The sequence below is a fragment of the Fusarium solani genome (assembly GCF_023522795.1).
Source record: "Fusarium solani strain SB1 chromosome Unknown bctg00000002, whole genome shotgun sequence".
NCBI classification, from domain to species: domain Eukaryota; kingdom Fungi; phylum Ascomycota; class Sordariomycetes; order Hypocreales; family Nectriaceae; genus Fusarium; species Fusarium solani.
The window spans coordinates 2,320,101-2,346,030 of NW_027072155.1; the positions used below are offsets into that span (position 1 = coordinate 2,320,101).

The following is a 25,930-nucleotide window of genomic DNA, read 5'->3' on the forward strand; positions in this document are numbered from 1 at the left end:
TCCTCGGCTGGTGATTTAGTAGATTTTATCGGCTCTTATCGGATCTGATACCGGAACTGCAATGCTGGGACCCGTCAACCCGGCGGGCGTGGTCGGAGCTGGGTCACGTGGTTGAGCCGTTTTGTTTGCCGGCGTATAGTTGATATGCCGGTGTCGGCTCGGCGTAGGTACCTAGGTAGGAAGAGGAGGTATCAATCAACCGGGCGTAGTGGTGCAAAAGGGTGCTGTAGTTATCAACTCTGGGTGGTTATTGGAAGGCTGGTTGCTATAATCACTGAGCAGGGCACTTCTCGTTTTATAGTAGTCAAACATGATGAGAATGCAAGGCACAACCCAAAAACACAACGCAGTTCTCGGCACAATGCAACATAAAACCTAATGTTGTCCAACACCACAACCTTACCTATGCAAACTTGCTTATGCTAGACGCTACTTTACTCTGTAGAAAGCCACAAGCTCACGCTTGGCTTCCCTGCAACTTCCCAACGGAACCTACCGGTAGGTTTGCTAAATAAAGACCGATCCAGATCTGTTCGAGTTGCGACGACGCTTGACTGAAAGCTCAGCACTCCTGGGCCAAACGCCAATCTTGTGCTGAGGGCTTCGAGCAGTTCAACGAGTATTAGTATTACACCATCTCAACTACACTAGTAACCATCATGAATCGTCATCCCATGGTGGTCGGTTCATGATGATGGGTCTCGCCGGGTCCCAAGGTCCTCGTATCTCGTTCTTGTACTTTTGCAACCCAATCAGCCACCAGCTGCATCCTCCCGTTGCCAGTACCGCGATTAGTACTCCTACAATCATTCCCACGAGTCCACTCTTCCATGGCCATCCACCGGCGCCCTTAGTGTCGCCCAGGATGAGGCCTACTCCAAATCCTGCCCCCAGTACCAGCAAGATAGCCGACACCACATGGAATTGCCAGCTGCGGTGCCTCGCATATCGTCGGAAGACGGGAAACAGGCCGAAAACCTCGATGCTGAACAGTGTCAGGCTAAAGACCTGCTTCGTGGAGGGTAGCCGGCTTGCCAACACTGTGGATGCCATGAGGGCAGCATTGGTCGAGAGTGATGCGGGAAACTTGGCTCCCACGCCACCCGAGTAGTCAAAGAAGAAGATGTTTATGGCGAGGAGCCAGAAGGACATGGCCCAGATGCTGTCGCTCGATGTGGACCGTGTAAGGGATTTGAGGATGGGGCTAAGTCCAAGGAGTGTGCAGTAGATGAGAATTGCCGACTTGATAGTCTCAACCCTCTGTCGGGACCTGCTCTCTTCAGCAAGAAGGGGTGGTGGCAGCTCGGGGAGGTGCTCCTGGCTCGCTCGAGGTGTGTGCACAGCACCGCTGGCCAGCGAGCTGGTTGAAGTGGACTGCGCTCGTTTAATCGAATGGTGCGCGTGTAGGTTTGTAGTCGAGCTCGACGCCGATGGGACTGAATCGATCCGGAGCGGAGGGGGGCGCCGAATACTACCGGCACGGCCGGGTCGCCTCATGCTTCCGGTCCGACCAGCTCTCCCCGTCACTGTTGCTGCTGCCACTCCGTGACTTGTGTCATCAGGGCCCTCGATCTCAGACAGCCAGCGCTCCCAGAGAATCCATCCGACAAGTGTAAGGAAGCTGCTCCAGCTTGTGACAGACACGGGAGAGACACGCTCTTGGAAGATACCAACAAAGCAAACGATGAAGATAATAACGGAGCAAACATGCTGCAGTATAACTGTTGAGTCGGCAACGAGGGGCCAAAAGTCATACGGTTTAAGACGGGGATTCCGCTGTAGGTTCTCGAGAAAGGTCGCTTGGTCGGTATAGTTGTCGGGATCTGTTGAAAACTTGGTTAGCTCCTGTCACGGAATGCAGTTGATCAATAAACTCTTACACGATTGCTTCACCCACATCAACTTCTTCCACGGCCGCTTGCGCCTGCGACTTCTACTACGCTCGCCAGGGCGGCGAGGCGGCGATATGAAGGCATCGTCAGGGGAGAGATGGGAGCGGCCAAACCCATGAAGCGTTGAACGGTCTAACGAGGGGAAGGGCGTCTCGTCATCGGTAGGGGATGGCATGCTCTCGGGAGGGCATTGGAGGCGGTGGAGGTCGCGCTCAGTCGTTGGGAGCAGATCTCTTGTTCGCGTATGCCTTCTCTGGCGACCGTGTGAATAATGGCAATGGCGATGATGATGCCAATCAGGAGGATGAGGATGTGCAATGAGTGGGTCGCCCAGGCTTAGCGGGCTCGGGGATCGGGGCAAGCGCGCCGTCGACATCGAGTTAGGCGCGTCCCGCTAGGACGGGAGCTGGATCCGAATCCGCCTGCCTGCCTCTTTCTGCGATGGATGGATGGATGTCTGCTCCAGCATTACCCTACTAGGTAAGATCTGTTGCACAGCATGAGGCCGTTTGGCGATGGTGATGATCTGTTAACATTGTGCGCCGTCTGCTCAGAATACCTAGATAGTCGGGTAAGCAAGTCAAGTTTGGCCGAGAGCTTGAGCTGCATGAATACCTAGGCATTTCAATACCTACCTAACTTACAGCACCTACCTACTGCGGTACACTCTGTCAAAGGGCTCAAAGGAAAAAAGATGGAAGGAGCAGTTTGCAGTTGTGGGGCCTGCTTACCAGGGCACATACACCTCCTGCAACCACAACGGCATGAGCGTTGGTGAGCAACCCATACCACAACCTCCCATCTCACCCAACAGCCTCGTCCAACATCAACTGCAATCAAACTGCCACCAACGCCGCGGTAATAACCCGCTCCCAACTGACAATCAAGGGGAAACCATCCATCACCAACATCACTCATGGCAGCTGCACCCCAAAGGCTGAAGCGTGCGTCTCGCGCCTACTCTACCCTACAGTGTCGACTCAAGACAGCGCTTCATGACCACGCCCGTCAGCTCAACGAGGCAAAAGGCGCCATGCGCGCGTTCGAGTGACCAAGGAAAGTCATCCGAGCGGCAATAGCTGACTCGATATCCGTACTAACGTTAGTATCGGCCAAACCACCGTGCTCATCCCGACGTCCGATGTGAATGGCTTGCTTCCGTCACAGCGCAGATACGCACACCGATGTTTCATACGCACCCGCATCACAGTTCACTTCAGCCTGCCATGGCCACCATGGGCTTTCTCAAGACTCACCCTCATCACCGCTCTTCCCTTGGTCCACTCTTCCGCTTCATCAGTTCGTCTTGGCGGCGAGAGGCAGCCCACACCACCGACTCCAGAGCATGTACTTCCTCCCAACCGAGATCCCGGCTTGATGTCGTTCGTGGACACTCAGGATGCAGGCTTGTCGTTATGTCACACTGATACTACCACATCCCCCCACTGGCTCCTCACCAGTGACCACTACCCACCGATCCCGACAGATCAGATTTTTTGAAAACGTGGTCTTGGGACCAGAGTTAATGCCCACGCGGCCCGTACCTGCTGATGCGCCTTTATCGTCGAGATTGGCGACCGAGGCAAGCCCAAGCAGAGACACGCCTGATGCTCTTGCGTCCTGCTCAGCCTGGACCGATCTCGAGCCTCGAGTCTAGATCTGCCCGCCAATCAAGCCGCAGCCTGGCCAAGGTGTTCGTCCTTGGTGCTTGGGTTGTCCCGGAACCAGTCAGGCGGCACCAATCGCGTACCATCCCGCCTCAGCTTCGCGAGCTCCACACGGGGTTACCCGACATCCCTTGCAAGCTCCAAGCCCTCCCGCCTCACTTCGAGCGCATGTCAAGCCAACCCAAGCCGCTGGGACCGTCTTGTCAGCTCTGGACGATTGGCAATCGCCTTGACAAGTTACCATTCGAGCATTGGGTGCATCGCCCGCCCCGGCCTGAGAATGGGAGGCCTGGAATTGGCCGAGAATGCGTTCCAGATGCATGCCGGAAACGACGACATGCGAACCTGGGCTCGAAGTGTTGCAGACCCATCATCCTGGAGCCCGTTCCCGTCCCATGCTGACCCCGACCCCGGCATCCCCATCACCACCAGAGGCCGCAGTGAAGGTGATAGTTGGTTGTACTCCGTGCCAACAAGCTCCGGGTTGATACTGACTGGACTTCGTCCGCCCTGGCATCACGTCGGCTGCGTCCGCCGGCTGCGCTCTCGGGAGGCGCGTATTATGCAGCCACGCCCAGGATAGCCTGCCAACAGTCTTCTCACATCAGACCATCACCCAGGACGAGCTGTGCTGGGGTTCTAGATTGGCGAGAAGCTTCGAATTCTGTGAGCATGAGGGTTCTGGGTCGCCCTCTGCAGGCTCATCGGCCGCCCGATCATGATGACACGTGACAAGACACGCGGAACATGATGCAGCCCCTAGAGACAGGCGCGAGGCTAACATGTCTGGCTCGGGGCTGAAAAGCTCAGCCGGAGAGACACTAGGGTGGCGCTCTCGAGCTTGCTTTTTAATGCAGAGCTAAGAGGCGCGAAATACCCGATATGTGTGATCGTCGACTGGACCTCTTGCACCATCTGCGCCTCACCCCGGTCCTATCACCACTCTCTTCCTTGGAGAGCGGTTTCATTGGTTGGCTGACCGAGGGAACAGGATGGACCATGCAGCATGCCGCTATCGAACCGCTAGAAGCGGTGTCGGTGAACCATCCCGGTTTTGGCAGGCTGTGGCACAGTATAGCATCACGTCCCACGATGGCTTCAAGGGGGATCATTGATTTTCCCCGCCCCGGACATGCCGCAAACAGCCATCCACCCCCAGCATGTAGGTATGACACCGTTTCCGTCCTGTCCTCGTGAGACCCCTGTTCTGGACTTGACAGTATGTAGGCCGACGTGAGATTAATACCGCTGCCCGTACCTCTCTGCTCGATCCTAGACCTCCAATCATCTCCCGTTATGCCACCTGTTGAAGCCGTGTTGTACTCCTCGCACTAGAAGCTCACCCTACCAACGCCATTGCTCTCATGAAAGTACGAGGCCATGTCATCCTCCACGTCGTCAACATTGTCAGTGGCGAGCTTTGGTTCTCTTCCCACCGAACTTCGCCTCAAGATATGGTCACGAGCCAATGAGCCTCGGATTGTCCTATACGGCGACTTGGTCCAGAAAGACGGTTCTTACCCATTGCCGACTGTTACACAGCTCAACGCCGAGGCGCGAGAGGAAACCAGGCTAGGGTATGAGCCTATTGGCCACGGATCATACTTTGACTTTTCCAGAGATATCCTCGTTTGCGACCACAAGATTTCAGACCAAGCACCCGACCCTTATCTGGAAGATCTGGCACCGCGGATAAGACGACTTGCCTTCTGGGATTGCTTCCCCGACGATGGTCGGGTGGATGGGCCATACCACTACTCTGTCTACCTGTCAGCCTGCTATCGTCAGCGAGATTTTGGCAAGATCGAGTTCGACCGATTCTGGTTTCCCAACCTGGATGTCCTGTGGATCGTCAAAGTGGGAGAGATTGATCCAGCATGGATGATCCACATGGACACAAATGCTCCGTATGAAGTTCGTCTCAGAGAGCTGGCGAAACAGTTCCGATATTGGGTGGACGAGAACATCATCGAGATGGCGCCCCTGGATCTGGATGACCCCGAGTCTCAAGCAGTCCTGAACGAGGGCAGATGCGGCAAAGAGGATTGCCACGAACTCAACAAAGGGCGCAGCAAAATGGTGTCCAAAGTTGTGTTTCTGGATGGAAAATACAAGGCGCCCGACGACGGCCTGAAATGGGTACGAATCCTGCCATGGCACGTGGATGAGGACAAGGACAAGGAGAACCGGACCTGCGAGAACAGGATGAGATGGGTCCTGGTGGAGAGGATCTTGACATTTGACCTGCAATGGGAGGGATGGAGCGAATCAGGATGGGAAGTCAGGAGGCACAGAAGAGGCAAATGAAGGGAAGCGCCGAGGACGAGTCTTTTATGATTCGAGGTGATGGGATCTCGCAAGGGCCGACTTGACTGAGGGCAGGCTCGTCAACCATGCTTCAGCCGCTGTGCTGACAAGATGACAGAGCCCGGCTCCTGCTTGCCGAGCAGTGAAGGAGAACCAGAGGCTAGGCCACGCTGGCTTGATCATGGCTCCTACAGGCTCCTAGCATTGGATGGGAGCTGAAGTTGAGTTCGGGGAGTCCGCGCCAGACTCGAGAGCCGATTATTATGGCACCAAGACGAACATGAAACCGCAGAGATGGCCTTTGTCGAGACATCCGACGGAAAGCGCCTGCTTATCGACACATGAGTCGATAAAGCCAGATACAGAACACAATAATGTACACAGCAGTTACACAACAAACGGAGGAGAGTAAGACGTAGTAAATCGGATGTTATATGCACAACCACGAAGACATAGAGAGGTATGCAGTTGCGACTCTAGCAGATTTCTAATTTTGACAAAATGTAAGAAACGCGGGTCTGGGACTAGCAACGGCACGCAAAAGAGGACTCCGGGAACGGTATTACAAGCAGCATGAAAGTGGCGTGGTACTGTACTAATGCATGAACAGGGACTAGTTCGCGACAAAGGGTTGTTCTGACCCGGCTCAAATGTATACTCCTCCTATTGTTACTTGAACGACAAGTTGAGTGACTGTCTTTGTACACATTATTCTATGATGTTAAGAGCTGGAGGCTTAATAAAGAAGCAACATGATGTGTTCTTGGGACTGTTCAGGGCAAAGGTGAGTTAAGTATGCTACTCGGAACAAAAAGTTCAGCAAGCTTGGGAAGATATATGTTCAAGTTGTGCTCCTTTGGACCCGAGGAATTCCGATTAGTAGCATCGGCAAACCAGAGCTCTATTTCTCTTGAAGAAGAAGAGAACTGTGCCGTTATGGATGACGGCGTCCCGTCCTTCACACCCCCATACCGTCAGACCGCCCCTAAGGAGGGTCAGGTTGAACCTGCCACTGGGAGACTATCTCCAAAAGACATGGAAATCCTGTGGAAAACACTCCTTGAACCGGCTGTCGTGGAATTTTATCCAGGACAGTCCCAGAAGGACCAACAGGTACGCTCCATGATCGATATGATGCGAGGCAGCGATGAAGGGCTCAGGTATTTTCAGCGCACCCACCGGACATTGTTCCAGGACTCCAAATTTCGATGGAGGCGGATGAATGTGTTCAAGGACACTTTCTTGACGACCAACATGACTCTGCCAACGCCAAATATTCCAGGAATGGGGACAGGGATTCAGGAGACCTCTCTCCTTAGTCTTCCTATCCGGAATCTGGCGTCGAGTTTCTACGACATTATCCGGCCAGATTGGACAATGAGCCTAGAGTCTCTGGAACTGCGATGGTTGCCGGATCTGTGCGAGTTTACTATGGCATGTCCTAAACAATGTGGCGATACCATGCCCTCGAGCGACAAGGGCGACACGGTAGCCACTGGAGACTGGTATGGCTTCCGATATCATGTAAGCACGCACAGAGTCGAGTACACTCACTTATCCAGACAGGAGACCCTGGAGACGGGACTCGCTGGTAAGGATCCGCTGACAGGCTTATTAGGCACTGTGGTTCGCCTCTGGATCGTGAGGGAGGGGAAGAGGACAACTCGGAGAAGAAGGGACGCCACGAGTGGAATGAATTGTGTCTGGAAACGAGACCCGACGAGCCGGAAATGAGAAAGGCGTGGCAGGTTTGGCAACTGACGAGGGTCAGATTTGAGAATCCGGTCCGTGCTAAGCCTGTCATGCTGTTTTCTCCAACTTGGTGAGGGTGCTCCTTGGTAGTGTTTAGATGATAACATGGAAGTCTGGCGGAAGCGTTCTATACGATAACCATGTGCGTTGAATTGAACTTGATGGACGTGTGAATGAATCTGTATATTGTGCCTGTCTGAGAGAGAGAACCAAGGTACCCGAAGATTAATCGGCTACTTATTTACATATGCCTACCTAACCAATATATATCCTATTCACGAAGACCAAGGTAATGCGAGTAAGACGAGGGACCCAGACTTTGTTAGAGAGTGGATACGCACTTTGTCAAAAGCAGTCTCGTCATGCATGGCTTCAAGTATGTCATCTCCACCTTTTTTCGTTATCAACGACAACCAACCTCGGGACAATGGCTATTCCATTCTGGGGCGCAACCATTGTGGGAACCACCACTATGGGATGGATTGAGATGCGTCCTTGACGAGCGAGCGCTTATTAATCTCTCTCTCCCCTCCCGCAATCGGAGTCGAAATATCATCCTCTCGGAGTTTGCGGGAGTAGCGTCAAACTTGCTTTACCATTTCTTAGCTCTCATCTCATCTTGCTCTGACGTGAGAGACTGAATTAGCAAGAGGAGGCGTTGTATAACTCGGAGCTGTCGGGTTAGAGATGAGATAGAACTGGTTATATACTGACTACTTACTACACCGCACTTGCATACAACTCACCTCCTCACCGTCAACATGACCCTCAAAGACGACGTCCTCCTCGTCTACCTCCCCAGCCCGGCGCCAGAGCCCTTCCTCGCGCAGGCCCGCGAGCGCTTCCCCGAGCTCGAGGTCCGCTGGTTCGAGGCCCCCATCGTCAACTTTGAGCTCCTCCCGCCCGACCATCTCCCCGACGAGGCCTGGGAGGGCGTCACCATGCTGTGCATCTACCACCAGCCCGACCCGGCCAAGGTGTCGCGGGCGCGCTTCTTCCAGGCTGCCTCGGCCGGGCTTGACATGTGGGCGGGGTATCCCAAGTTTCGGGACCCCGAGGTTCAGTTTGCTAATGCTAGTGGGTGTCAGCCGTATGTTGGATGCTACTATTCTCCTTGTTGAAGCTGTATTGACTCTTTGTGTAGACCTCAGATCGCCGAGTGGGTTATAGGAGCGTACCTGTCTCACCAGCATCACTTCCACGTCTATGCTGAGCAGCAGAAGCAGCAGCTCTGGCGACCCAGGCTCGAGCTCGGCATGCAAGCGTCGACAGGCCGTCGCATGTAAGCCTGCACCCATTTCCAACCCGTGAACCTCTAGCTCACAACAACTCAGGGGTATTCTTGGCTATGGAGGTATCGGGAGGCAGTGCGCCCGGCTCGGACAGGCGTTGGGGATGGAGGTGTATGCTTACACGCTCCGAGAGCGTCCGACGGCCGAGTCCCGGCGCGACGAGACGTATTGCGTCCCTGGCACCGGAGATCCTGAAGGCATCATCCCGTCCAAGTGGTTCTCGGGCGGTTCTAGCCAAGACGTTGACCACTTCCTGGAACAAGATCTCGATCTCTTGGTAGTATCTCTGCCACTTGGTGACGCCACGAGAGGTCTCCTCGGCGCAGAGCAGTTCAAGGTCCTCGGCAAGAACCACGGCAAGACGTTTGTGTGCAATATTGCTCGAGGCCCCATCATCGACACCGACGCCCTGATCAACGCTCTCGAGAACGGCCTTATCCAGGGCGCCGCCGTGGATGTCACCGACCCGGAGCCGTTGCCCGAGGGACATCCCCTCTGGAAAGCGCCCAACTTCTTCCTCACGCCTCATGTCTCGTGGCAGTCATCCAAGTACTGGGATAACCTTTCAGGTCTTCTCCTGGAGAATCTGGACCGTCTAGCAACTGGACGGCCGCTGCTGAATGTGGAGAAAAGGAGGCCAAATTAGGGGGTTAGGTAGTAAGGATGCATTATATACCTCATGATACTCTACATAGATGTACATGGCAGTTGAAACGCTTTGTAGTTCAGAATAAATGCAAAACAGTGAGCTGGGACGAGTATCCAAATACCGTCATGCCTCAGTACGAATAACAACTTGAACCTCCGATATCCAACAACCATTACTCCAACTCTTGTGATATGCCAGTCAGTCATGTTACATTAGATTCCTCCGGTCATTCCTCCTCAAGCTTGAAGCCCTTGACCATTCGCCCGCTGACTTCCTTAGTCTGTTGCCCAGGCTAATACTGGCAGCCGAGAGCCCCTGCATCCGTGTGGGTATAGTTGGCTCGACTCTCTCCCACTCACGAACCACCTTCTCTTCATCGTCACTATCGCCTAGTGCTGGGCCTGGCAGCATGGGAAGATGCCTCGGCCCCTTAAAGACGGCTCCACGAAGAGCCGCCCAGGATTCAACCTGACCATCGTCTGCCTCCTCGACGCAGTTGCACTCGTCGCCTGCCGGACACTGCGTCTCGCCAGCAGCATGCCATTCCGCCAGACATGCCTCGTGGCTTGCACATCCACAGGCCAAGCACGGTGGGAAGAGGGCATCCACGGGCTCGAGACAGTAAACGCATATAAGCTGGCTCTGAGACCGATGGCAGCGCTCGCATGTGCCTACCGCACCGCCAACCTTAGAGTCGGTCGACGTGTAACGAATAGGTTCGAGCTGGATCTCGTGAATGCGGCATACTCCCGTCACATCAAGCCCACGGCCGGATGCGAGTAGGGCCTGAAGCTGGTCCTTCTTACCCATCGCAATAGGGGGCGAGTTGGCATGGTTGATAGGTCCGTTCCCGCTCGCCCCATCATGAGCAGAATCAGGATAGCTACCATCCATGTGACCACCAGCCACGTCCTCCTTGAGAGCGTTGAACTTCATAATCTCGAGTCTAGCAAGGGGTTGGTTCCACATTTGCAGCATCTCGGCGTATGCGTATCGGTAATGGGCGTATACGTCACCCCGGTTGGATTCAAGGAGTGGCGTGCTAAGCCAGCCGTCATCGTCGAATATTGTTTGATCCTCCATCGACACTGAGATCTTTGTAGGAACCAGCGGCAGCATGTCGTCCTTGTGGTACTCGTCATCATCCAGAGACGTTCTGCCCCCGCTCGAATCCATCGCCGTTGATGCACTCCATGTCACATTTCCAGGAGCTAGACTGCTGAGGATCGTCTCTGCCGGGCTTGGCTTCTTCTTCCCATGACTTGGCGGGGATGATGAGCTCACGCCGGCAAATGAACGAGGCAGGTTGGCTGCAAAGGCTGATGCCAGTCCAGAGTTTGCGCGATTCAGGAAGCGTGTGTTTGGAGATGTTGATACGCTTGGTGGTGGCTCAAGATCCCCAAGATAGTCCTTGAACTTGTTGGGCGGCGTTTCTCCGCAAGAGTACGAGTTTGACGCCGGATCTCCGTTCCAGAGACCATCGTCAGATGCTTGTGATCCCGCATAATGGACCGGAGTATGGATAGTCATGGGAGTCGTGATGGCAGAGTTGGTATAGCTGCGGCTGTTGATGTTCCAGAGTGAAGCATCCGTCGGGAAATAGTCGAGAGAAAACGCCGGCGCCTTGAGAGGAAGAGGAGTTTCCGGCTGAGCCAGATGCGATTCAAAGTAGGCCACACTGTCCCGGGCTGAAGACTCGCTGAATATGCAAGATAGCATGGCTAGCATCTGGACATCGGCAATTCTCTCAAAGTAGAAAAACAGATCCATGATGAAGTCTCTGGCCAGAGGGTGTTGGCCCCATTTCACCCTACCCGTCAGAGACCCATTGCCTTTATCCACAACCGACTCTAGAGGAAGAGCATCTTCGTGACATCTCGACACCACATCGTGAGCGATTACCAGGATAGAGTCACGCCTCTGGTTGTGGGAAAGTACTTCAAGCGGGACACCCTTCTTCAGTAGCAGTGCCAGATATCGCCACACATCAACCAGATCCCTGGCCCCGTACTTTTCAGCTACCTGGGCATTGTGCTCGCAGACGTCGGCTCCGTCGCCAAATATGGCATACTCGCGAGCAAACTCTTCCTTGGACGGCAGCGCCGATCGGAGATCATGGATCGATATCAGGTTCTTTGGCCGACCAGGTCGTCGACGACTAGTGCCAGTGCCGGTGCCGGTACCAACACCAGTGCCTCCGCCGCTGGAGCGTATTGACCGATCCTCACTCCACGTCTTTCTAAACTGGCGACTGGGGTGATACCAGAGGTTGATCTTGTGCATCGATGTCGACTCCGAATCGCTCGAAGATGACGACGACGAGGAAGAGCCGGAAGCAGACGAATCAGAGTCACCGCTGGACATGGATGCGTCCTCTGCCATGAATCTCTGTCGGGGTCCCAGATCGTGGGCGATCTTACCAAAGCCCGCGAAGAAGGGTTCCCCTTTGGGGCGTTCCCTGTATGCATCCATGGTAGTGGTAAACAGTGCCCTTGCCTTTTCCTCCTTTGAGGGGAAGAAGCAGACCAACCGCCCGTTGTGCGAGAATCTAGCACCGCACGTTCTAGGGGTCGGTGGAACAATAGTCCTGTTGGGAGGCGCAAGTGCGGTGTCTATCTCTGCATGCGGTGGAAGCTCTTGTGACATAGAGGCCGAACCCCCAGCTGGTATGTCCTCGTCGGATTCGCTTGAGCTCTCGTCGGCCAATCCGTCGAGGTCGTCATCAAGATCTCGAACATTCTTGAAAAAGGTGGTGCTGCTCTCGAGGTCGACTTCTCCAAGGAGATATGTAAAGGCCACTTCAAGACAGTTTTGCTTTCTCTGCAGGAACCGATCCGCCAGCTGGTGAATCTCACGATCGATCTTCTTGTGAGTTGCTGCTGGCATAAAGGATGACCTCTCGACGTAGAACTTGGGCGCTCTGGCCTTGGGATATCCAACCGGGATGTCGATTCTGACCTTGATGAAAATGGTCTCCCCGTCTACGCCCCACGGACCGTTCAACGAGGCGTTAAGGGAGAGATTGTCCATATCGATGTTCTCCCATCTCACTTTGGGAAGTTGCGTGCTGACTCGCAAGAGCTCTTCCTGAATAGTATCCGGCTCAGCCCATTCATCATCAGGATATCCATGACTAAAGATGCCCGAGTCCTTCGACATGTGCCGTTTTGCGCCCGCCGAGACTTTCCTCTTGGTCATGGCAATACCTTTCATCCAGCCGATCTGTGACTGGCTACGATCGAGGGCCCTCCCTGAAGTGACCTTGGCCTTCATCGAAGGGCCTCGCCATGCCACGCCGACACGATGGTTCTGGCTCGCGCCTGATCGCATACCGAGTGTCAGGGCGCTTTGTCTGTAGTTGCTGCCGCCGCCAGGTCGATGATCACTCATGGTGGCAGTCTTGCGATCGCGATCCGTGCTATCATCGACAGTGCGGAAGGTCTTGTAGGTGGCGCCTTTGCGAGTGAGACTGATGCCCGGTGACGCAGGCATTCCTCGAGTGTGACCAATGGTGGCCAGGGTTTGAGGATCAATACATTGAAGTTTGAGCTCATTGTCAGTGCCCCAAGTGACGAGCTGGAATTCGCGATCATCCATCCCGTCTTCGGTGACACCGCCGCGGCAGCGCCAAAGGAACTCCTTTGCCTTGTGATCCCCGTGACCAGGCCAGACTTCCACCGGACTGGACGTCACATTGGATCCTTCTTCGAACCGGGTGCTATAGAGGTACAAGTCGCCAGGCTCGTTTTGGGGTATAGCAACAACGCCTTGTCCAAAGGGCGTGTGCCGAGCTCTCCATACTGGGAAACCAGTTTCAATGGTGTGCTCGAGAGGATCATCAACGTTGTAGTCCCAGAACTTGATACTCTTGTCAATGGAGCATGACACAATTGCACTTGGCCGATTTCGGTTCCAGTCTATACCGTAAATCTTTGACTTGTGAGCTTTGATAGATTTGAGAGGTTCAGATGAGCGGCGCTCATCCCAAATGTGAAGCCATCGATCATGGGCTGAGGCAAGAATATGGGAAGCTTGGCGACAGTATTTGACCTGGGATGCGCCAGCCGTCCAGTCGCAAAAGGTGAGAACTGGCTGACGGGGTCGTCGAAGATCCCACGCGTGGATGTATCCATCTACTGAGCAGGTTGAAAGGAGATCGGGATGATGAGCAGACCAGTTGACATCGGTGATTGCACGGCTGTGGCCTTGAAGTGAGTGCTCAATGGCTCCAGAACTTGAATCTTCTCTGCGGTTGAGATTCCACACGAGAGCGCGATGGTTGGCGGCTGAGACGATCCAATAGTCTCGGGCTGCAAAGGGGGACCATTGAACGTCAACCACCAGCCAGGGGAGGCCATGAGTCCGTAGACGACGCGGGGGGCTATATGGCGAATCCAAGTCTATGATGGCCAGTCCATCGGGTCTATGCATGTCAGTCAAGGTGCATCCGGTACAGATCTGTCATGCAACCTACGAGGCTAGGGCGACATCGCGGCCAGCTGGGGAGATGGTGGCTGAGCCAACCAGGCCGTCGACGTGGATGGTGCCATCGGCCTCAAAGCTTTCACTATCGTAAGCCGACTTGATGATTTTGCCCTTCTTGGGGGGATCGGTGAGCTGGTCGAACGAGGGCATGGTGGTGGGTGGCCGGATGAAGAAGCTATCACGACATTCCTCATGCCGGGGCTCGCGAGAAGGGGCGGTGCTCTGATCAAAGGCGCAGCGCCATCAAACGGCTGCAGGTCATCTCATTGTCTGGCAGAGACCCCCCTGTAGCAGCTTCTGGGCCGTAATGGCGATTGTCTGGCGGGTATTGATGAATAGGTCACGATGGTTGGTGAGTGAAGCTCGCGTCTCCAAACCCCCAGGCCAGGTACTAACAGACCCCTGCAACCTTATTAAGCGCGACTGGCCCGGGCTGGACATTGCATGTACCTCCCCGCCATCATGGCACCTGACGGAACCTTCCGCCACCAGGCGCAGGTCGGGTGCCTTATCGGGCGCATGCCATGCCGTGGACGGTGTTTGTCGCTGCGCTGTGTGAGTGATACAGTCAGTCAGTGTCCGTACATGGATGGCATTTCTTGCTTAACATCCATCTCGTCACCCGACTCTTGCAGTAAATAGACGTTGGGCCTTGTTTTCGGGCCCTCTCTAGAGTATTTATTCTATAATCTTTGGAGCATATTGCTGAGGATCTTCTCTCCCCTTTGCCTCCCTAACTTGCCCCTCGACGATACTTATCCGCCCCCCCTCGTGCCTCTGTCTGCCCCGCCTCGTTCCAAGGGTTCAGAGTCAAGACTTAATCTTCAACCCTTCACCGTCAAAACACGTCCTTCTTGGTCCACCGACGCACCGACGCCAGACCTGCGCATATTCCGACTCCAAGTCACCGTCCTCTCTCTACCAACTTATACCTCGACACTCAACCTCCAGACATCCAGATGGCTCTCCCCAAGCGCATTGTCAAAGAGACGGAACGGCTCATGGCCGAGCCGTAGGTCATCCCCCAAGGATCTCGCGCTGCGACATGCATGTCATTTTAACACCAACCGCGATGTAGTGTTCCTGGAATCAGCGCCGTTCCCCACGAGGACAACCTGCGATACTTTGACGTCGAGATCCACGGTCCTGCCCAGTCGCCATACGAAGGTGCGCTCCCTTGCCGCCTCACAAAATCTCCAACTAACCATGCCAAGGCGGCGTCTTCAAACTCGAGCTCTTCCTACCCGACGACTACCCCATGACTCCTCCCAAGATTCGCTTCCTCACAAAGATCTTCCACCCCAACGTTGACAAGCTCGGCCGCATCTGCCTCGATGTCTTGAAGAGTGCGTGGAATAACCGAGTCCCACACTCTCTCAAAGCAGTCAAGCTGACAAATGCCATAGACAACTGGTCTCCCGCCCTCCAGATCCGAACGATCCTGCTCTCGATCCAAGCCCTCCTGGGTGCCCCGAACCCCGACGACCCCCTCGCCGCCGACGTTGCCAAGAGCTGGAAGGAGGACGAGCAGGCGGCCATCGCAACGGCCAAGGAGTGGACCGCAAAGTACGCGCAACCCTGAAGATAAAGAAACCAAAGAAATACAATTGCAAAAGAACCAGACTCGAAGCCGCCATTGGGAAAGAGGTATTTCGGAGCACAAGTGTTGGGAGTTTCGGGGCCGGCTGGTGTATCTCGTTGTAGAGAGCATTCTTGATCTTGGAGCGAGGAACAATGGGCACTTGCAGGTTTGCGCTTGGTGTTGTCTTATAGACCCAAGAGACTTGTTTAATCCGACACCATTCTTCAATCTAACGGAGGAACAGTCGCCGACCTTTGGCCACGTTGTTATGTCGGGTGATGATTCATATCGGGCCGTGAGCTGACTGGAAGCTCTTCGAAATCCTCGGTCAAAACTTTGCTCACCGTAGATGCAACGAAACTCACTTAACGACTTGAAGCTCGCGATGGCACCAAACTATCAAGGTTGTTGTTGAGGGGTTGCCTAAAAAGCCGTTTGATTGTTGAGATTCAAGTGAATATAAATACACCGTCTTCTTCCTCTTGCCTCTTTTCCCCTTTCTCCCCCTTTCTCCCCTTCGGCGCTTCCTCTAATACACTCTTCAAGCAACCATCCATCTCAGCAATCTGATACCGAAAAGAGCTACCACGATGTCGAACCCTGCCTTCCTCGAACACGAGGTAGCCCTTCGGTCAGTTAACCCAAGCGTCTACGAGAGGATCTTGCATACCTTCAACCTCATGAGTCGGCTGGTCTATGTCCTCGGGCGTATCATGGACAACTCCACTCCGCACATGATCTCCAACGTTGATGTTGTTTCTCGCCGCAAGGGAAGGATGACGGCACAGCCTTGGACCGATCGCTCGCTTGACATCGAGTTTCCTGCCCCTGGTGGTCAAGTATGTTCTTACTTCCCATGGATATCCCCCTACCTATGTAGTTGAGCTCCTTAACTAATGACATGACATACAGGAGTATCTCAGCCTGCACTTCTCGGACACCATCTCTGATGTCATCACACATCACCAAGTCGCCAACATAGTCGCTGATCTAACCGATCTGATGTCGTTCATCAACCCGAATCTTTGGCAAAACCTCAGCGATGTTGACCGGCACAGGATGATCCTCTTGGCCATACCACAATCTCTAGTCGACGAAGTTGGACTAGACGGGCCGGGCGCTTTGACACTCTCTGCCAAAACAGCGCCCAGGAACATGTCAAGGCGTAGAGTTCCTCCCGATGGATGGATGCGAGCTTCCCAGCGAGGTGAACAGAGTGGCTGATGGATGAGGCGGTTTAGGGCATCTTCGAACGCCGTGCAGTAATGAGAAACGATGTTGACTTTATATAAGCAGCTTGCTTACAGAAGGTCAGTCATCTATTTTCATTATTAGCCAGCATTCGATGGATCGCACTTCAATTTTACTAGATGCAGAGAACTTAATGCCACTCTAATTGTTGATACCCGACATCGGTAGCTTCGATATGCTCCTATTTCTCAACGTGACTATCACGCCTAAGATGGCTACAGGACGGCAGCAGCATCCTCTATGTAACGCCGTAGCCCAAGTCCCCCGTTCATTCAAGAAGCCACCTCAACCCTTCCACCATCCTCTCCTCAGCTGCCAAAGCTTGAGCCAGATGAGGAGCTTTCAACCAAAACGTATGAGGCCAGCCCATCTCGACCTGCACTTGGGCTTCAATACCCGTCTGCCTCAGAAGAATAGCATAACAGAGTCCATCTGAATAAATCGTATCGTTTGAGACGAGCTGAATCCAAGTCCGAGGGTGACCCTCGAGTTCAGCTTTCGTGACTTCCAGAGGGAGCTTATCGAGGCCATCCCTGGGAGCATCTCGCTGTAGGTATCCGTTTAGGGATGTGATGAATGTCGGAGAGACGCTGGTATGGTATCGCCGCAACGACTCCGGGATGAACTCAGGACCACTGGGACCATCTGCCGTAACGGGACATCTCAGTAGCAGCCCATGTATGGATCCCTTTGGCGCTGCCTGAGTTACTGCAGTTGCCATCTGTCCGCCACTTGAACTTCCCACGACAATTGTCTTTGTAGCTTGGCTTCCAAACGCTTTGAACCCATCCATACAATCCGATAAACATGTGCTGGCAGGAGAAGAGGGTAGAAGACGATAGCCGATGGAGTACAGGCGCACTCTTCCCATGCCACTCTTAACCAGGCGGCGACAGGAAAGCTCCTCGCTATCAGCCTCACCGACCTTCAAGCCCCCTCCATGGTAATATATGATGACAACATCAGGGTCAGAAGGCTGGTCGTTTTCCAATTCCAGTTGAAGAACAGGAATGGGAAAGCCATCCAGTGATGAGGGGATAGTAAACTCCTTCTTAATGATGCCTTGCGAAAGCTCATAGTCTCTGGCTCCAGGGGCCATCATTCGTGCGTTTAATTCACGGCATTCCTGGGCATAGACGGGCTGCCTCTCTAAAACAGAGTTGAACACTCGGGGAGGCCCTTTTTGCCTCACCTCCTCTTCATACTCCAGCCAGGCGGGGTCGAGTGGAGGTGCCGTTGTAAAGACATACTTTTCGAGCTCAGGTACGGAAAACGACATGATAAGTTTCGCGGTGGTATTCGTATTTGGAGGGTAGAGTTTTGCAGTTTAAGTTTAAGAAGTGACGCATGTAAGAGGCTATGTAAATGTGTGTTGAGAGGTTAAAGTGCCGGATAAAGACAAGAGTGGCCACACGTGACAACAGGCTATATCAATAGCTTCATGAGGATCGTATATATACTTAAGGTGACGACTCTATTTGGGTCTTTAAATTATTGTTTTATTGGCCCTTTATTGGGTAATACGTTACATCGAAAACTATCACCAGTCTTGGCACGAAATGTCCTTGGTGTTGTGACGCCAGTAAATGCCTTACACCGGGTTTATTGAAACTTTGGACCAACTACAACACAACTACAGTTTATTAACCTTGATGAAGATAGCAATATGTGTCATAAAGAGCTTCATGGCCATTACATACCATCCAATCACCAACGTAATAGCTTCTTGCCATAATCCATCATGAGATATAGGGTATGTCAATAGATATATCATATCAGACCTTGGGACTGTCAAGACGGATTTGGCATACGTTTCATAGAGAGTGGATAGTATCTCATAAGATCATATCTTCTTTTAGTGACACGAGGCTGTAGGAGCAAAAGTTTAACATCTAAGTTGAGAATTGGTGGAACCTGAGTATTGTTCATCAGATCCACACTCGGCCGAGCGGAGGCTGACACTCGGGTTTCCGAACGGCGAACGATGTTGATGCTCATGAGAAAACTCGCATCTTGAGAGATCCCTCCTATCAATAAATAAGGTGAGGCATATGATTTCAGCTCGCCAACTAATATCATGGATTACGAGGAGGGCAAAGAACGGACATGGACGCGAGTTGACGCATAGGAGTGCCAGGTTTAGCCTGAGATCTTGAAACTTGTAACGGGAATCATGTTATAGCATTGTCCGCCCTCGTTGCCTTGGGCTCCCATAACCACATAACTGGAACGGGCCCAATAGTGAAGCAAGTTGCATGAAGCACACAGGAAATGTTGTAGGTGGTTGGGTATGAGGAAAACCTGGGTTCTGCCTCGGGTTCTCGTATCTACAATGCTAGAGTACACAACGCGAAGCCGGGATCCGGAATGCGTAATTCGATTAAACCATAGCCAGGTCGCCGAACTTCTCCTGTAGCGGGGGTCAGAACTGTCACAAGTCTCAGATTCCGGAGTACGCACCTTGTAACCCGGCACCATCCATCGGCCCTTGGAAACGAGCTGAGCGGTCTTCTCGTCGATCGACTTCTCGGCGGCGGCAACCTCGTCCTGCAAAGTGTGAAAATACAATCAATTACCCCCGAATCCGTGATACGTACGACAGTGAGGTCCTCGAATGGTCGGGCCTCCTCGATGTTCTTGAGGGTGGCGGCGAGGTCCTTGAGCTCGAGATCGACGGCCTGCTTGGTGGCCTCGGCGTTCTTGACGGCCTCGGCCTCGAAGGCGTCGATGGCCTTCAGCTGTCGGCTGACATCGTAGGTGACGGGGGTGAAAGCCTTGAATCGCTTCTCGATCTCATCGACGATGGCCTGGTTCTTGAGGACGGATCGGTACTGGGCGAAGTCGACGGTGGTGGGCTGCTCGTTGAGCTGCTGGACCTTGCGGCGGACGTCCTCGTTGCGCTTCTTGAAGGCCTGGAGGGAGGCGACGGTCTGGCCACGGAGACCGAGGGAGCTGGTGACCTTGGTCCAGTCAAGCTTGAGAGCTGCGCTTCGCTGTCGGAGAAGGAGAAAATTAGCTCACGGCTTCCGAGGGCGAGCGGACGCGTGCCGGGGGGCCGGGGCAAGAATTGGCGGCATCTATCATCAGTCGCACGCGCCAATTGATGAATTGAACTTACAGTCGCCATTTTGAACGAGGGTTGCGATGTCGAGGGACGGGGAGGATGATCTTGATAGATGTTGATTGACTTTGCCGAACTTCGCCAGGGAACTACCGGGCGCTAACCCATCACGTGATGTCCCTCTTCAATCCGGTGAGCGGCGGCTTCGGAACCCCTCAATGACGACCAGCAGAAGGGTTGGGATCCCTGGAACTGGGGAAATGCTTGGCTAAATTGTGAATGGAGAGGGAATATCGAGACGCAGTGTAACTCTACAAGTTATTAAAAGAATTGACCAGAAACCACATGTTGGAGCTTTCGATATAGAGCAACAGCTTACAAGGACGAATTATGCGAGGAGTTACATAAAAATCACCAAGTCACAACTCATAAACAGTTCTTGATGGATTGAGGTAGTGATTCCTCTTCAATTGATTCCTTTGTTTGGCATCAAATCCTTTTCGCGGGGTACAATTCACCCAGAACTAATACAGAGCCCAGTGTGTGTCCCGTGCTCAAGCTTTTGTGGAAGATCCAGTTCAGCCAGCCAGTCAGCCCTAGATACTTAGAGCCATGATGGAGTTGACGATATCATTGTCGTTTTCCTTCAATGCCTTGATTGCCTTGTTGCGGCTGACACTGGCTTGGGTCATGACAAGCTCAATGTCCTTATCCTCCAGGCCTGTGGCATCGACCTCCTCATCGTCGTCCTCCTCCTCATCAGAATCATCATCGTTGTCCTCCTTCTTGGCCTCGGCGGACTCGGCAGCCTTGCTGGACTCGCCGTGGTTGTGGCCGGCGTGGTCATGCTCGGCGTTGGCGCTGGCAAGCTGCTGGGCAGCGGCTTGTTGGGCGGCGGCGTTGACATCCTCGATCTTGGCCTCACCGAAGACACTATGGCAAAAATCAGACACAAGTGCTGTGCGCAAGAACCACTGCCACTCACATGTAGGTGTTGCTGTTAGGAGACTTGTAGACCTCGGGGCTGTTGATAACGAAGAGGATCTGGAGCACGTGGTTTAGCATGATGCCTCATTTACCCCTCCATGGCCCTCGCTCGGCCGGAAAAGACGCCTCTCTACTCACGTTCTTGGGGCGGCGGAGAGTGACACGGGTGATGCCAGGGATGCGGGTAAGGTGCAGCTTCTCGAGGGCCTTGCGAGCCTTCTTCTCGTTGCGGTTGTGGATCACAGTAGAGCCGGCGGGCAGCTGGCCCTCGCCGACCTCCTCAGCCTCGGACTCGTCGCTGCTGTCATCGTGCTCCTCGACAACGGTCTTCTTGGGCTCCTCATCGGGAAGCTCTTCAACGCGGGGGTTCGACATTTTGGCGGCTGGTGCGGGCGTAGATGTTAGTGACTCGTCCTCGTCAATTCCTCAGAGGGGATTTTGTGAGCAGAAATTTGTCGCCACCGACGAAATTGACGAAATTGTGGCACAAAGAACAAAATCGCACCTGTGAACTTACTTGTTTGCTGGTCCCAGTTACGTCTGTTGGCTGGCCGGATCTCTCTCGTCGTCGTTTGTGATGAGAATATCGCACAGTGATAATTCTAGGGCTTGGTGGGCAGGTGGGAACTAAACTGCATTAGGTAATCAGGTTTTTTTCGCAGCACTCGCTCGTCAGGCATGACGACGAGTTTGGGGGGGAAGGGAATGGATATCAACACTGGGAGACTGCGGGCAATTCATTGCACAGAGAGGGATGATTCTGGGGTATTCATAAGCTTTTTATTTTTTGGCTACACTTCACAATGATCCAGTCTTTTTTGAATGCTCCTCATGCTGTGAATTCATTTGATCTCAGAATTTCCGTATTGACGCCGTTCATCATGACGATGAAATGTGACATACAGCCTTCCAGAACGGAGCAAAAGAGAATCCAGCAGCCTCTACGCTGCCGTGATGTGTTTCCTGCCCAGTTCCGTGCCTCTCGATCTAAACCCGACCTAGCACCTCCGTGACTCCAGCTTTAATGACCCATTTATGCGGAGGCCTTGACCTTGGCCAGAGCCTTGCGCTCCTCGAATCGTCGCTGCTTCTTGAGTCGGAGAACCTTGAAGCGGTCGAAGTCGGTGAGGCCCTTCCTCCGCTCAATCTGATCCCGCTTCTTGGCCCAGTTGGTCTGCTCCCACTTGGAGTCGATCTCGGCCTTCTCCCAGGCCTTTTTGACGGTGCCGGTTCGGGAGCCGCGGTTGAGGCCCTCGATGATAAGGGAAGAGAGGAGGACCTTGCTGAGGGGAACGGCTTGTCGGGGAACGGCGAGCTCGGGCTTGGCGGAAGGACCGTCGACGAGAACCTGTTGTGCGGGTCAATATCGTGCGCTGAGGAAACCGGTGCAGGCAGAACCTACTCGCTTGTGGTCGATGATCTCGACGATCGTGGCCAGGCGGCCCGCGAAGGGGTGGTCGCCGTTGATGACAACGACACGGCCGACCTCGACGAGGCGCCAGTTCGAACCCTCAATGACTGCGTCGCCCATTGTGACGGTGATCTGTGTAGCGGTCGATTAGTCGCAAGATTCAAAAGTCGCGCGCAGTGATTGCTCGAATGTAACTGCGATCGTAGGAGTCGGTGTTCATACCAGTTGTCGATTATGCTGTCCCGTTAGTTGGTTGTTTTCTGGAGCCTCGCGGACCTTGAAATCGCTAAGGACTTTTTGAGGGTTGACTCGGCTATCACACATGTGCGGGCAGAAAATCATCCTGTGCCCTAACCAAAATTTCCGGGTTTACTTTCCGCCGGGATCCGACCCCCGATGCGACTCCAGGGGTGTGCACGGACCAGCCTCGGCTGAGAGCTTCAAAAGAAAATTTCAGACAACCTCAGCTTGTCTCCTGCAGTACACTTCTTTGGTTGAAGAAGTCACACGATCTTGCACGCATCAAGGTAAGCCGACAGATTTTTCTTTGACTTCTTTTCTTGTACTAGGATGAGGTAATTTGCGATTGATTCTGTCCGATGGCACTCTCGCCGGAGTCGCTATATCGGGTGGCAAGCTGATATTCAATTTCTTACATATTCTGAGCAACACTCTTCTACCAATTGTTCTTGCGCTTCTGTTCATGCACAGGATGGCTAACAATGATTAATAGTGATGCACCAAGCTCCTCGATTAACTAGCTTTGCGCGATTGATGTTCTCGTACTCCCTCACTATCCCGGAGGTCTTGAACATGGGTTGTGGTCACGCGCAATCTAATGTTGCGATTGGATGCATGTCAACAAAACATAGAAATAGTCTTCATGACAGAATTGATCATTAATTTATCCCATGAACCTTGTTTGCATGCCGCCAGCACAGTGATGTCCTTCCTTAAGCCTTGCCCTTTCTCTTGAGCTCCTCCTCTTCCTCTGCTTGGAGCTGAGCGTCAACCTTGGCACCCCTGGAGGGCTCGTTACCGTGCGCGCGAGCCTTGAATGAGATTAGTATCCAGAGTTGGCGATTTATGATGAGTAGGGGTTGCGTACAGGCAGAGTAGGGTCCTTCTTCAACCGTTGTGTCTCGATGCCATCATCGGCCTCCTCCTTTTTCTGTTGCTGCTTAGTTGTTGCTCTAATAACGATTAATGGTATCAACAAACCTCCTCGGCCGCCAATCGGTTGGCAATTGATCGCTCATCCTCTGCAATCTTGTTAGTGTTTGACATGGAATCTGCATGTGATTTCTCTTACTAGAATCCAGGCTGAGATGGGAGTTCTCAACTCCTTCGTTGAATCGCTCATGGGTGTCTCTCTCAGACTCGGGGGCGTTCCTCTGGTCGCCAGCCTCGTAGACGCCACGGTTACCAACGTTCGAGTATCCAGACATGATGGAAATGATTGCGATTGCGATTGCGTGTAGAATGTATAATTGAAGAGCGAAGAGTGATGCTGTATGAAAGGAATTGCTCTTCGAGTCGACGGCCTTTTGTAGTCACTTAGAAGATATGGAAGCTGCCATGGTGGTTGTCTCCACAGCCTGACTTCATAGAAGACGTCATTGTATGGCGCTTGGTGGAAACATCGCGCCCATCGACACACATACGTCATGGAATGAAAGGGAATGATTTAGTGAGTTTGTTTGACTTTGATGACATTGTGTTGTTGGCGATCGCCCGGCGCGCTCTGGCAAGAATGCAGATTTGTTTGTAGTCGCGGCATAGCAAACTATGTCCTGGACTAGGCAGGATGCCACGTGAAGTGAAGCAAATCCAAGCAAGATCTAGACACTTCTGAATTGAGACCTGTGATAGCTAGTACGAACGGTTTGGCCTTAAAATTTCAGGGCTTGGCCTCTATTGTTCTGGGTTGCGCTTTCATCAATTTGCCATGCACGGTAGATCACCGATCCGTAGACGCTTCGACGGCTGCCTGATAGCAAAGCTGCTGTTGTTTTGATGGCTCCCCAAGGGCTGAAAAGAGAGATATGCGTGCGAGAATAACTCGACAACAGTACGAGGGGGGCACCCAGGGATCGTTCTCGTCTGCTCGTTGCCTCAGGGAATGTTGGCTCCAAGATCACAATAGATATCCATGAAAGCTATTGTCAACAGCCGCCCCAGTACGGCAATCTCATATGCCCGGAACCAGAAACACCACTATTGGGCCATCAAATCCCCGAAACTTAGGCATAAATTCTGTCAGTGTTTATCTCATGAGCAACCGATGTTTGGTTGTCGGGTCTGGATTGTTTGGTGTTCCAGGTTGGCTTCCAACGGATCCAGGGCCAATCACTTCCGTCATCGAGCGGAAGATGGCGGGTGTTGGTGGACGGTCCCGGCGCACGGGCCACCCGGAAAGCCGAGCCATTAAGTCATCATCCGGCGTGACAGGCAGCTTCACGAAGCTATACCAAATCGGAGCTCCGACATCAACCTCTCTCAGCTAAAAACACATCTTTGCGTCTTTCATTGAGAGTCAATTCCTCCTGACAGTCACCCATCTCGTCCTATAAGATCATTCAAAATGTTTCGTTTTGTAAGTCACTCACCCAGAGTCACCAGCGCTTGCAATTGCTCATCATTCACACAGCACAAGACACTCGACATCGTCACGGTCTTTCACAAGGCCAGCTCTCCCGCCTCCGTGAGAGTCGCCAACCTTCTCAAGCAGGTCTCTGCCAATGCCACTGCTGGAGCCACCCTTGACCAGGCGAGCGAGACAAAGCCCGCACGCGAGCAGTTTGAGCTCAATGTCACTGAGGATCCCCCCACCGACGACCAGGTCAAGACGATCCTGGAGTATGTCGGAACCAGCGGCATCTCCAACATCATCAAGGGTGCAAACAATGAGAAGGACGCCCTGAAGAAGTTTAAGGAGAGCAAGGAGAACTTTATCCGGCCGGTGGTATGTTGAGTCTGCATTTCTGATAGTCCCCAGCTAATTGTTTTTGTAGGTCGTGGACTGGAACAATGGCAAGGCCATTGCTGGTGACAATGAGTCCGAGATCCTCAAGCTGTTGAACGCTAAGAAGTAACGAATTTTCTTTGTATCCATGTATAAAACATCGCCTCATCCCCCCTTTGTAAATACCAAGTGCATGTCTGGATTACCAGATAGCAATATTTGACGATGAAAACTTGATCACTTTGTGGCCGTGAATGGATGACAATGAGGATGCTACACTAGAAATGATTGAAGCAGTGAGTCAGCCCCCCTTTTTCGTGCGTGATAGGCTATCTGAGCTGCAAGCAGGTATCCGGTTGGAGCACAATCGCTGAAAAGATGAGAAGCTCATAAACGTATCGCCATCCTATAAAGAAATCCATGTGCACCCCTGGATACACCGCGGTGACTTGACTATTGACTTAGCAGAGCCACGCGACGAAAAACGCCTTCACGAGATGAGAGGACCTCGACTCCAATGCAAGAGAACTGTGCAAACATATTTCATCTAGACGGAAGTGGCGGGAAGTGATGTTCGTGTGCGGCGGGAAACAGCAGCAAGCACCCTTGTCGGTCTTTCTCTTCAATGG

The 25,930-nt window shown here is 53.1% G+C and overlaps 14 protein-coding genes across 14 annotated transcripts; 7 read left to right on the plus strand and 7 right to left on the minus strand.

Annotated features, from left to right (window-relative positions):
• Positions 1 to 657: 657 nt before the first annotated feature.
• On the minus strand, positions 658 to 2,067 carry MRS44_004689 (uncharacterized protein; the record flags this gene model as incomplete). Its single annotated transcript, XM_046268808.2, has 2 exons — positions 658 to 1,823; positions 1,881 to 2,067. The coding sequence occupies 2 exons, from the start codon at positions 2,065 to 2,067 to the stop codon at positions 658 to 660; spliced, it is 1,353 nt and encodes a 450-aa protein (XP_046136169.2).
• A 741-nt stretch (positions 2,068 to 2,808) lies between these two features.
• On the plus strand, positions 2,809 to 4,142 carry MRS44_004690 (uncharacterized protein; the record flags this gene model as incomplete). The annotated part of the gene is made up of 3 exons (XM_065622292.1): positions 2,809 to 2,939; positions 2,999 to 3,274; positions 3,521 to 4,142. 3 exons carry the CDS (start codon positions 2,809 to 2,811, stop codon positions 4,140 to 4,142), a joined length of 1,029 nt encoding a protein of 342 aa, XP_065478364.1.
• A 797-nt stretch (positions 4,143 to 4,939) lies between these two features.
• MRS44_004691 (uncharacterized protein) lies at positions 4,940 to 5,866 on the plus strand (the record flags this gene model as incomplete). The annotated part of the gene is made up of 1 exon (XM_046273630.2): positions 4,940 to 5,866. One exon carries the CDS (start codon positions 4,940 to 4,942, stop codon positions 5,864 to 5,866), a length of 927 nt encoding a protein of 308 aa, XP_046136168.2.
• Positions 5,867 to 6,802: 936 nt separating this feature from the next.
• MRS44_004692 (uncharacterized protein) lies at positions 6,803 to 7,692 on the plus strand (the record flags this gene model as incomplete). Its single annotated transcript, XM_065622293.1, has 2 exons — positions 6,803 to 7,371; positions 7,485 to 7,692. The coding sequence occupies 2 exons, from the start codon at positions 6,803 to 6,805 to the stop codon at positions 7,690 to 7,692; spliced, it is 777 nt and encodes a 258-aa protein (XP_065478365.1).
• A 687-nt stretch (positions 7,693 to 8,379) lies between these two features.
• MRS44_004693 (uncharacterized protein) lies at positions 8,380 to 9,556 on the plus strand (the record flags this gene model as incomplete). Its single annotated transcript, XM_046275586.2, has 3 exons — positions 8,380 to 8,708; positions 8,763 to 8,900; positions 8,953 to 9,556. The coding sequence occupies 3 exons, from the start codon at positions 8,380 to 8,382 to the stop codon at positions 9,554 to 9,556; spliced, it is 1,071 nt and encodes a 356-aa protein (XP_046136166.2).
• A 229-nt stretch (positions 9,557 to 9,785) lies between these two features.
• Positions 9,786 to 14,194, minus strand: MRS44_004694 (uncharacterized protein; the record flags this gene model as incomplete). The annotated part of the gene is made up of 3 exons (XM_065622294.1): positions 9,786 to 9,839; positions 9,923 to 13,982; positions 14,034 to 14,194. The coding sequence occupies 3 exons, from the start codon at positions 14,192 to 14,194 to the stop codon at positions 9,786 to 9,788; spliced, it is 4,275 nt and encodes a 1,424-aa protein (XP_065478366.1).
• Positions 14,195 to 15,003: 809 nt separating this feature from the next.
• MRS44_004695 (uncharacterized protein) lies at positions 15,004 to 15,626 on the plus strand (the record flags this gene model as incomplete). The annotated part of the gene is made up of 3 exons (XM_065622295.1): positions 15,004 to 15,056; positions 15,123 to 15,211; positions 15,259 to 15,626. The coding sequence occupies 3 exons, from the start codon at positions 15,004 to 15,006 to the stop codon at positions 15,624 to 15,626; spliced, it is 510 nt and encodes a 169-aa protein (XP_065478367.1).
• A 590-nt stretch (positions 15,627 to 16,216) lies between these two features.
• On the plus strand, positions 16,217 to 16,850 carry MRS44_004696 (uncharacterized protein; the record flags this gene model as incomplete). Its single annotated transcript, XM_065622296.1, has 2 exons — positions 16,217 to 16,465; positions 16,539 to 16,850. The coding sequence occupies 2 exons, from the start codon at positions 16,217 to 16,219 to the stop codon at positions 16,848 to 16,850; spliced, it is 561 nt and encodes a 186-aa protein (XP_065478368.1).
• A 295-nt stretch (positions 16,851 to 17,145) lies between these two features.
• On the minus strand, positions 17,146 to 18,156 carry MRS44_004697 (uncharacterized protein; the record flags this gene model as incomplete). The annotated part of the gene is made up of 1 exon (XM_046280904.1): positions 17,146 to 18,156. One exon carries the CDS (start codon positions 18,154 to 18,156, stop codon positions 17,146 to 17,148), a length of 1,011 nt encoding a protein of 336 aa, XP_046136163.1.
• Positions 18,157 to 19,257: 1,101 nt separating this feature from the next.
• Positions 19,258 to 20,004, minus strand: MRS44_004698 (uncharacterized protein; the record flags this gene model as incomplete). The annotated part of the gene is made up of 4 exons (XM_046268805.2): positions 19,258 to 19,287; positions 19,338 to 19,424; positions 19,475 to 19,870; positions 19,996 to 20,004. 4 exons carry the CDS (start codon positions 20,002 to 20,004, stop codon positions 19,258 to 19,260), a joined length of 522 nt encoding a protein of 173 aa, XP_046136162.1.
• Positions 20,005 to 20,534: 530 nt separating this feature from the next.
• Positions 20,535 to 21,300, minus strand: MRS44_004699 (uncharacterized protein; the record flags this gene model as incomplete). The annotated part of the gene is made up of 3 exons (XM_046275585.2): positions 20,535 to 20,871; positions 20,924 to 20,982; positions 21,064 to 21,300. 3 exons carry the CDS (start codon positions 21,298 to 21,300, stop codon positions 20,535 to 20,537), a joined length of 633 nt encoding a protein of 210 aa, XP_046136161.2.
• Positions 21,301 to 21,958: 658 nt separating this feature from the next.
• Positions 21,959 to 22,456, minus strand: MRS44_004700 (60S ribosomal protein eL14; the record flags this gene model as incomplete). The annotated part of the gene is made up of 2 exons (XM_046283934.2): positions 21,959 to 22,273; positions 22,328 to 22,456. The coding sequence occupies 2 exons, from the start codon at positions 22,454 to 22,456 to the stop codon at positions 21,959 to 21,961; spliced, it is 444 nt and encodes a 147-aa protein (XP_046136160.1).
• An 833-nt stretch (positions 22,457 to 23,289) lies between these two features.
• On the minus strand, positions 23,290 to 23,784 carry MRS44_004701 (uncharacterized protein; the record flags this gene model as incomplete). Its single annotated transcript, XM_046283933.2, has 4 exons — positions 23,290 to 23,388; positions 23,445 to 23,507; positions 23,558 to 23,598; positions 23,649 to 23,784. 4 exons carry the CDS (start codon positions 23,782 to 23,784, stop codon positions 23,290 to 23,292), a joined length of 339 nt encoding a protein of 112 aa, XP_046136159.1.
• Positions 23,785 to 24,920: 1,136 nt separating this feature from the next.
• MRS44_004702 (uncharacterized protein) lies at positions 24,921 to 25,431 on the plus strand (the record flags this gene model as incomplete). The annotated part of the gene is made up of 3 exons (XM_046279388.2): positions 24,921 to 24,932; positions 24,987 to 25,301; positions 25,351 to 25,431. 3 exons carry the CDS (start codon positions 24,921 to 24,923, stop codon positions 25,429 to 25,431), a joined length of 408 nt encoding a protein of 135 aa, XP_046136158.1.
• Positions 25,432 to 25,930: the final 499 nt, after the last annotated feature.